Genomic DNA, 10,296 nt, shown 5'->3' with positions numbered 1-10,296 from the left:
CATTTGCTTCGCCAAACTATCATTGGCATAACACTATGGACAACTAATATACAATTAATAATCAGTATCTCGAATATAATATAAAATGTATAATTACATATTTTTTATCTAGCAAAAAAGATACTCCATATATATATATATATATATATATATATATATATATATATATATATATATATATATATTATACCAATGAATAGAATGTGTAACAATTCAATTTCTCATTTTGAATTTTAGGGTCTCATTTCATGTTTTCAGACTTTCTATGGGTTTGTATGAAGTTTTTGGATTTATTGGTATATGCTTGAATTGGGACCCGAGAGGCTCGGTGGTGTTTAAGCGCACTTTTAAACCATATTGCAGTTTTTTGTTTTTGGGTGGTGTTGATGAGTTGTGTGATCGCAGTCAAACGATGGGATCGCAGTGGTTAAGGATATGGGCTTCAATGATATCGCGTGATCACGCAAGGTAGGGGGTAGGTTAATATGTGCATCGTGATCGCAATTGTGTGTGCACAATTGTGATGTGTTTCATCCGGCTAGTTCGATCTCATTGGCTAGTTGTAATCGCATTAAAGACTACTTCAAATATAAGAATATATTTTTGGGGCAATTTTATTCATTCTTCCATCGTTTTTAAATTTATTGAGCTCGATTTTGGATGATTTTTTTCAAGAATTTCAACTAGAAGTTGAAGGTAAATATTCTCAACAAGTACTGCTGGAGTCCTGCTACTCTAAGCAAAATTAGGAGTGGTTTGGGGCAACCACTATATGCTGATGATTTTACTACAAGCTATGCTAGAATATCTTTTGCTAGAATCCTTGTGGAAGTGGATGTCACTAGGGAATTACCTAGTAGTGTCAAGGTCAAGGATCCAAAAGGGAGGGTGTCTGAACAAGTATTGTGGTATGACTGAAACTAATCTATTGTCCTAAGTGTTGGCAATTAGGGCATATGTGTCAAACTGAGAGGCAACAGCAGAATCAGAATGAGAGTAAACTAGTGCCACAACAGAAGGCCAAGCCACAGCAGCAGAAAACAGAATGGAAGGTGGTTGGAGCTAACGACAAAGCCAAACATCAGGAGCTTGTTGAAGCAACAGAGGCAACTCAACAGGATGGAATGCCAACAAAGCAGACAATGCTTGATGATGCTGGAGATTGGAGAGAAGTGAGGGGCAGATCAGCAACAAATAATCCACAAGTGCCTCAACATGGTAATCATGTAACTGTCATAAATGGATTTAAGATGCTGGTTGAAGGAGGACACCCTAATGAACAGAGCTCAAATCAAATTCAGACTGTAAAATATAGAACATATGGGAAGGGTGAGACTGCAGGGTATAGGGATACTCATAATCCTCAAACATGATAATAGTTGCATGTAATGTGAAGGGGTTCAATAAGGTGTTCAAGCACAAGGAGATGGAGTTGTTTCTGAAGAAGTAGGTTGATCATGGGTGATTTTAACTCTATACTATCTACTGATGATAGAAGCCATGGCAGTGAAGTACAAGAGCATGAAACCAAGGACTTCAAAGAATTCATAGAAAATTGCAGGATGAATGAAATGCCAACAGTTGGAAGAACATATACATGGAATAATAACCATGTGTATAGTAGGATTGATCGAGCTATTGTAAATGCTGCTTGGATGGTCAACATGCCTCCACTACAAGTTCAGGTAATGGATCCTCATTTCTCAAATTATTGCCCCCTGAGCATACAGATAGAAGCTTCACCTCAGACTGGAAAAAAAAAATATTCAGATTCTATAATTACTTAGCTGAACATCTAGAGATTGGTAAGATAGTACAGGAAAATTGGGCCCTGACTGATGGGAATATGGGTAGTATATGGTGTTGATATCCAATATTGTCCTCATATTTTATAAAATATTCTATATGCTTTCGAAATATCATTTTGCATTATTACCCAATTTACAAGAGTCATATAAGTATTTTCTATAATTTCTTATAATTTTTAAAGCTTTAAAATTGATATTAAATATTTATTAATTATTCCTTCAAATTATTTTGGGCTGATTTAATCATCTAAATTTATTCTTTATACCCACATGTATGTTTTATAATATTTTACTTCATTTCATATAATTACATTTGTTTGTTTTTGAGCTATTTACATAATTTTTACAATAATAGCTTATATCCTATAAATAACTGCATTTATTATATTATTTATGCCAAAATAGTATTTTATATTTTTATAATGGTGAGTTATTATTTTCAAGCATTTTTCATAGCATAAATAATATTTTTATCATTTATTAGACGTTTTAATAATTCATTCTTTTGGTAAGTAAAGATTTTATTTACCAAGTATAATTATGTACAAACTAGCACATAACAGTACTTTGTCTAAGCATAGCTTCAGCTAGACATGAAGCCCCAGCTTGGAGTTACCTAATAATGACTACCATTCTACTATACTCCTCGCATACCTAGGCCATTTCTAGGCACCAATTCATCTGTTTCATTGTGCTCATTAGCCTAGGAAAACAACCAGCCCTCACATGGATTTCCTGAATGATCAGTCGAGTTATGGCTTTGGCTGATCTCTTCTTCTTTTGGAAAAAGACACAATTTCTCTCCTACCAGACATGATAAACCGTTGCTGCAAAGGTCATTCTACATACTGCAGCCCCAGCACTCTTGCCTTTCGCAAACTGCTCTATCCATTGGATCTCTTCTTGCCACTTTTTCTTCACTCTCTGTATTCCTTGCCAGTACAGCAGCTGCTGCCATATGCTTCCAGTGACTTCATACTCAAAGAAAAGATGTTGCACTGTTTTATTCTCCTTTTCACATAAGTGGCATAGTTGATCTGGAATGATACCCCATTTGGCCAATCTGTCTTTTGTAGCAAGCCTATTAAGCAATGCTAATATCATGATAAAGGTCCACTTTGGCAATCCCTGATTATTACATACTAGCTTTCTCCATGTCGCCTTCTGGAATTCACCTTGCATATCTTTATAGATTTGTCGAATTGAGAATCTTTTCATCTGAGAAATATCTTTTTCAGTGTATCTAGCAGCCTTAAAGTAGTATTTAGGCTTGAAAAGTTTCTGCATGATCTAAGAAGTATTGTTTGGTTCTGTGCCCCATACAGTTTTGTCTTTAATGTAGTATGAATGTACCCATATCACCCATAATTTCTCCTTTTTTGTGAAGATGCTCCATAAGAGCTTACATATTGCTGCCTTATTCCACATCTCAACATCAACGAAGTTAAGGCCCCCTGCTACCTTTGGAGCACAAAGCTTTTTCCAAGCAATTAGTACATTTTTAGTAGGTTCAGCAGCCCCTGTCCATAGAAATCTTCTACATATAGCCTCAATGAACTATATTATTTTGTTTGGTAAGATGAATACTTGAGCCCAGAAAGTTTGGACAGCAAATAAAATACTTTTCACTAGCATAGCTCTTCCTGCATAGGATAGAACTTAAAAGTCCAGTTCTGAACTCTTCCTAGCATCTTATCGATCAGTGGTTCACATTGAACAGTTGTTAGTCTCTTTGTGCTAAGGGGAACTCCCAGATATCTACATGGTAGATCACTTTTAGAGTAGCCAAGTAGCTCCATAATTTGTTTCTGCACCTCACAACTAACTCCACCAAAGTAGACATTGCTTTTGTTTAGATTTGCTACTAAACCTGAGGCTGCAAAAAATATTTGGAACTAGTTGTAACGTATACTTACAGACTGAAGATCTCCTTTACAAAATAATAACAGGTCATCAGCAAATCCAGTTGCACCAGATTGATTTTTGCACATTTTGTGTGAAATTTGAAGTTCTTTTTCTCCTTCAAAGGCTTTAGTAACCTACTCAAGTATTCCATAACCATTAAAAATAGAAATGGGGATAGGGGATCTCCCTGTCTTAGTCCTTTCTTTGTCTCAAAGGGTACTGTTGGCTTGCCATCGATAAGTACTGAATATGAGACTGAACACAAACATGCCATTATCCATTTGACAAATATCTCAGGAAATCTCAGCAGCTTCGTCACTTGCTCAATGAAAACCCATTCAACAAAATCATAAGCCTTTTGCATATCAATTTTTAACATGCACCTTGGGGATATATTCTTCCTCCTATACCCTTTAATTAGCTTATAGATCATAATTATATTATATGTAAATAATCTCCCATGTACAAAGGTTGTTTGACAGTTGTCAATTATATCATGCATGACTCCCTGCAATCTAGATGTTAGAACTTTAGAGATAATCTTATAAAGGATTGTGCAGCAAGAAATTGGCCTGAACTCCTTGATATTGGCTGGATTCTTCACTTTAGGAATCAAGGTGATGGTTGTGCAGTTGATGGACTTGCATATTTCAGCAGTATGAAAGAACTCCATCACTGCATAAGTGACTTCCTCTCCTAAGATTGGCCATATTTTTTTTAAAAAGAAAGCATTGTATCCATCATACCCTAGTGCTTTATTATCCTCAATATGCATCATAGCTTGTTTTATTTCCTCCCTTGTGATTGGTCTGATGAGCTGCAGTTTTTGGCTATGACTTAAGGTGTAACCATTCTGCATAATGTTTGGCAGGACAACTGGTAATTGAGTCGCAGCTGACCCAAGTAGTACTTTGTAAAAACTTAGGATCTCCTTTTCAACTTCATCAGGATGGTTCAGTATTTGCCCTTCACTACTAGTCAACTTGCCAATGTGGTTCCTTGCTTGTCTATTTTTCATACAAACATGGAAGTATGCTGAGTTTGAGTCTCCCAATTTGAGCCATTGCACTCCGTATTTCTGTTTCCACACACTCTCCTTAACCATCAGCCATTTCTCCAATTCCATTTTTGCTAGTCTTTCCTGTTCCATTGGTTCTGAGTCACCATCAAGAATGTGCATCTTATTCTGGATGGTGTTTAGCTTGTACCTTGTCGTCTGAATCTTGTTTTCTACTCCACTAAACTCTTGCTTATTCAGCTGTTTTAGATTGCCTTTCAGCATTCTAAGTTTCCTCCATACATTCATCATACATGTGCATATACTCTTCTGCCTCCAGCATTGCTGCAATACTTTATCACACTCCTCATGATTTGCCAAGCAATTGAGGAATTTGAAAGGCCTACTTTCTTGCTCAGAGATATCATCAAATCCTACACTTATTGGGTAGTGATCAGAGAAACCAGGATTCATAACAACCCTTGTCATATGTGTCCTTTTTTGCACCCATTTAGAGTTCACCGGGATTCTATCAATTCTACTGTGTATCTGATTGTTTGTCCATGTGAATTTTCTTCCTAGTGTCTTTAGCTCCTCAAGCCCACTATCAAGCATAAAGTTTTTGAAGTCCCTAACTTCACTTTCCTGAACTGGATTCCCCTGTATTCTATCTTCATTGGATAAAATGGTGTTGAAATCACCCATTACCAGACTTGGTCCACTTATACCATTTAGTAGTATCTTCATGTCCTCCCATTACCTCTTCCTATCTTGAATAGTATGCTTTTCATATACTGCACAAAAATTAAAATTGGAACTATGCTGACTTGTCCCAGTATGAATTGTTCACGGGTTTTGATCAAAGAGAATGTCACTTGCATTTGATCCCATGTTATCCATTTTCTACCTCCTGATGCATCTTCATAATTGTCTACCCACTTCCAGTTGTTTAGGCTCTTCTTCATTATTGTTGCTGCATTTTCCTTTTTGACTCTATTTTCTATAATAGCTATTAGTACTACCTTATTCTCCTTATAAAATATTTTGAGCTCTTTTTTTTATAAACTTTATTCATCTCCCTTACATTCCAAGTTACAATGTTCATCAGCATAAGTTGGATTGTTGTAGGGTACCTCCTCTATCACACCTGTTCTGCTGTCCTCTAGTATTGTGAGCCTCAGACATTTGTACTATTTTTTGTGTTGTGTCCACTAGGGCCTTGAAAGCATTCCTAATATCAACTTCACTCTCCTTTGCAGTTGCTATATTATTCTTTAAGGCAAACTTTCCTCTAGCAAGTTGCCAATTCTTATCTGGTTTTACTTAGATTACTTGTTCACTGCGTGCACTCTCCATTTGGTCAAGGAATCTGCCTTGTGTATCAATTTTATCTGTTGCAGGGTCCAGTTTCCTCACTGCTCTCCATTCTTGCTTTAGTTTCACAGTAATACCTTTTTGTAATTCATCATCGAGCTTCTGTTTCTTTTGATCTCTGCATGAATGACCCAACTGACAACAAGTTTGATAGTAATGTGGTTTCCAATCATAGTGCATTATCTTCTCCAACACCTTACCCTTAGGATCGTGTAGTTTGATCTTCTGAGGTAGGCCTGGTGATGTCCATTTCAATCAGAATTCTAGCATAGGTAATCCTCTCTGTAATTGTAGTACATCCATCCGCATATAGCGGTTTGCCTAAGCCACTTCTAATTTTAGTCAAAGCCTGTTTACTCCAGTAATTCAGAGGCAAATTAGGGAATTTAACCCATAGTGGAATAGTTTTTAGTATCTCTTCATTGAAGTCAAAGGTTTATGTCCATGGCCTCATGATAATAGGCCTGCTATTGATAGTGTATGGTCTATTCATCAGTACATCTTCCCTCTTTTCGCTGCTAGACAACAAAATTACAAAGTAGCCATCATTATGGAAAAGTACCTTTGGTTTTTTGACCCTGCTCCACTGGCTTGCTATGAATCTTTCAATTGCCCCAATGGTCGGAGTATTTCCCACCACATATAGTATCACAGCTCTATTCCACTTCTGGTTTTCCTCTTCAAGGTCTTCTTCTAACAATTGAACTACTATTTCTCCAACTTGTATCACCGGAGGGATGTATGATAAGTTCATCCTTTTTGCAGCAAGTTTATTCTCCTGAAATAATCTTGCCCAAGATCTGCCGCCTTCTCCAGCTTTCTCATCAACTTTATCTTGTGTACTCCTCTACTCTTTGCTCTCTGCAACTTGTTGCTCTGCTATTGGGCTTGCATGCATTGTTCCATTGGGGTTTGTTTTGCTAGTAGTCGCCTCACCTATTTGAATTGGTGATCTCGTTGCCTCCTTGACAGTTGATCTTACCGGAGTAGCCAATTTAACCCTAGAATCACTCAGATCTGGTCAATTAGGGTCACTCTCAGTGTCTTCTTCTTCATCTTGCATCTTTTCTTTGGCTTTAGCTATTTATTTTCCTTGTTCCCGCAGTATGATATTAGTAAGATTCTTCTCTACTACTGGCGTTTTACTGGTGTTCCTCTTTCATCATCCTCTTCCCTCCATTTCCGGTGGATGCGCAGGTTAGCAAGGTCACCTAACGTTCGCTGAGAGAAAAAAGACCCTTTAATAATTTATTTTTAATTAAATTCGGGTATTTTAAATGCTGGCCCAAAATAGGACAAATTCCGGACCAATTCAATGGCCTAAACGTCCAAAATCCTTGACCCAATAACCCCAAGCCCAAACCAGATGAGCCCTTTAATAAACCCGGTCGCCACCCGCTCCTGTTGACCCGCCCTGCTCTTCTTTTCATCTCATCTGTTGATCTTAGAGATCAACTGTCACGACCCAAAAACCCACTAGTCATGATGGCACCTAACCCAACCCGTTAGGTAAGCCAATTTCCAACTATCTAATTCTAATAAAATTAATTAAAAGAAAATATCTAAAACCGATACTCTCCCCAAGAACTGGTAGTACAAATCATGAGCTTCTCAGAATAGAGTATACAAAGCGAAAATGAAATAAATACATAGTCTGTTTGAATAATACATAAACAGAGCTTTTATAAATCTAAGGCTACCCTGAACAAGAGGCAGCTACAACAGGAACGCAGGTACATCTTCAAGTCCCGCAACCATCGAGCACAGCAACAACAACAGCCAACATCTGCACGCAATGTGCAGAAGTGTAGTATCAGTACAACCGACCCCATGTACTGAGTAAGTAACAAACCTAGCCGTAGGTTGAAAGTAGTGACGAGCTTCCACCAAGTCGGGTCCAAAACCAATAGTCCACAACAATCCATAACAACATAAAGCAAATAATACCAGAAGTAACTCAGAGACAAAATGTTCAGCCAAATCATGATTTCAAAATAGTAGTTCTTTCTTTCAAATACATCAGTGAAAACCCCAATCGTTTGCTGGAGTTGCCAAAAATATGAATAGTTTGAAAACAATAAATTTCTCCCAAAATCTTGTCAATAATAAATAAGATGTTTCATTTTCCTTCCGGATAACCCGTGTAAAAAAACAAAAATAAATGCATCACTATGCCCATCTGTCAACAATGTGTGAAAAATCATGAATGATGTGATGCAATACAGCACGAGAAAATACATCTCTATGCATGTATGTCATGTGTGCATGCCAATGCAATGCAACTCAATGATAAAAATCATAAACAGCCCGTCGGGCAGAACATTACTCATATACAACCCCTCGGGCAAACCTCACAGTCACTCATACCACTCGGGCATACCTCACAATCACTCTTGCCACTCGGGCATACCTCACAATCACTCATGCCTCCCAGTCACTCATCACTCAGCACTCGACACTCGCACTCAGTAGGTACCTGCGCTCACTGGGGGTGTGTACAGACTCTGGAGGGGATCCTTCATCCCAAGTGTTATAATCTACATGGACAACTCACGTGCCATCATATCAATACCTGGATCCGCACGGTCAACTCACGTGCTACGCGGACAACTCACACGCTATGGTATAAATACCTGGACCCGCACGGTCAAGTCACGTGCTACGTGGACAACTCACGTGCTATGGTATTAATATCCTCACAATCAGGCCCTCGGCCGATATCAAACATGCTGCGGCGTGCAGCCCGATCCCATAAATATACAACATGCTGCTGCGTGCAGCCCGATCCCATAAATATGCAACATGCTGCGGCATGCAGCCCGATCCCATGAATATGAAACATAAATCAAGCCCTCGGCCTCACTCAGTCATAAACCTCTCAAGCCACTTGGGCATCTCAGTAAAACAGGGCATTCGACCCAAAATATTTTTATGCATCAAAATAGAGTCATAAAACTGAGTTATGATATGCAATGAAATGAATATGACTGAATATGACTTTTCAATTCAACATAATAATTCACAGTAATATGACCTCTGTGGGTTCCAATAATACTGGCACATAGCCTCAACATGATTTGTAATATGCTTTTCAGCTCAATTTCTTTAACACATAAAACCACATGGAAAATACGAAGGTTATTTAACTATAAAATTCCACATAAACAATTATGTCATAATTTCTATAGTGCACGCCCACACGCCCGTCACCTAGCATGTGTGTCACCTCCCAACAATTCATAAAATACATATATTCAGGGATCATACCCTCAACTCCAAGATTAGAAGAGTTACTTACCTCAATTCAAGCAAATTCTTTATTCCAATAAACCTTTTCCTCTTGATTCGGCCTACGAACGCCTCGAATCTTAGTCAAAATAATTTGATACAATCAACACGAGGTATAGGAATCAATTCCATATAAACCCTGGGCGCTCGTGGCGATGGAAAATTATTCCCGACACGGAAATAGGCATAACTCTCTCATATGATGTCCGAATTCAATGATTCTTTTTGCTATGGCTCCGTAATTTCAATATGGATCTAATACTTCAATCAAAACCGAATTTGGAGCTCATTCTCTTAATGTGATACCACATATTCTTGAAGAATCGACATCCGGTCACTATTTTAACTTAAGTTTTAAACCTTGGAACAAGATGTTCCAATTCATTCCAAAATCTCACCGGACCCGAACCAATTTCTCCGGCAAGTCAAACAACAACTGTAAAGCCAAATTTGAGAAGTAAATAGGGAAACGAGGTTGTAATACTCAAAACGACCGGCCGGGTCGTTACATCAACAACCCTTGCTCGCCTAACCCTCTTTACTTAAACAAACCCACTCGAAACCCTACCATTTTCCCTGAGACTGCCGCCCTAAAAACCTCTCATCCTTTCCTTCTCTCTTAGAAAAACCTCAATCGCCTCCATTCAAATCTCAGTCCCTAAATTGATATCACATGGAATATCTCCCATGTTCCCTTTCCTTTTTGCACACATGGTGGTTCTTGCCATTTCCTCGATGTTACAGTGTTTGTTACTCAGTTATTTATGGAAGTTGAATCATTGGGTGCTTGTTCAGCTCTGATTCTGTACTATCTTCATGTTCTTGACTTGATACATTCCTTACCAAGCTATGTGGGTTCGATTCAGTGAGATTTTTTGACTATTTCGTTTTCCGTGTGGAACTAGCGTTTGCCCGATTTTTCTT

The 10,296-nt window shown here is 38.1% G+C and overlaps 1 protein-coding gene across 1 annotated transcript; it reads right to left on the bottom strand.

Annotated features, from left to right (window-relative positions):
• Positions 1–2,612: 2,612 nt before the first annotated feature.
• LOC104113884 (uncharacterized) lies at positions 2,613–3,095 on the bottom strand. Its single transcript, XM_009624198.1, has one exon. The coding sequence runs from the start codon at positions 3,093–3,095 to the stop codon at positions 2,613–2,615; it is 483 nt and encodes a 160-aa protein (XP_009622493.1).
• Positions 3,096–10,296: the final 7,201 nt, after the last annotated feature.

The sequence above is a fragment of the Nicotiana tomentosiformis genome, chromosome 11, assembly GCF_000390325.3.
Source record: "Nicotiana tomentosiformis chromosome 11, ASM39032v3, whole genome shotgun sequence".
Lineage (NCBI taxonomy): Eukaryota > Viridiplantae > Streptophyta > Magnoliopsida > Solanales > Solanaceae > Nicotiana > Nicotiana tomentosiformis.
The sequence above is the reverse complement of the archived record's forward strand: the minus strand, read 5'-3'. Positions and strand labels throughout refer to the sequence as shown.

Bases quoted from the DNA above. Each gene is read 5' to 3' on its own strand.
- LOC104113884 (XM_009624198.1), bottom strand. From the start codon at position 3,095: ATGCAGAAACTTTTCAAGCCTAAATACTACTTTAAGGCTGCTAGATAC.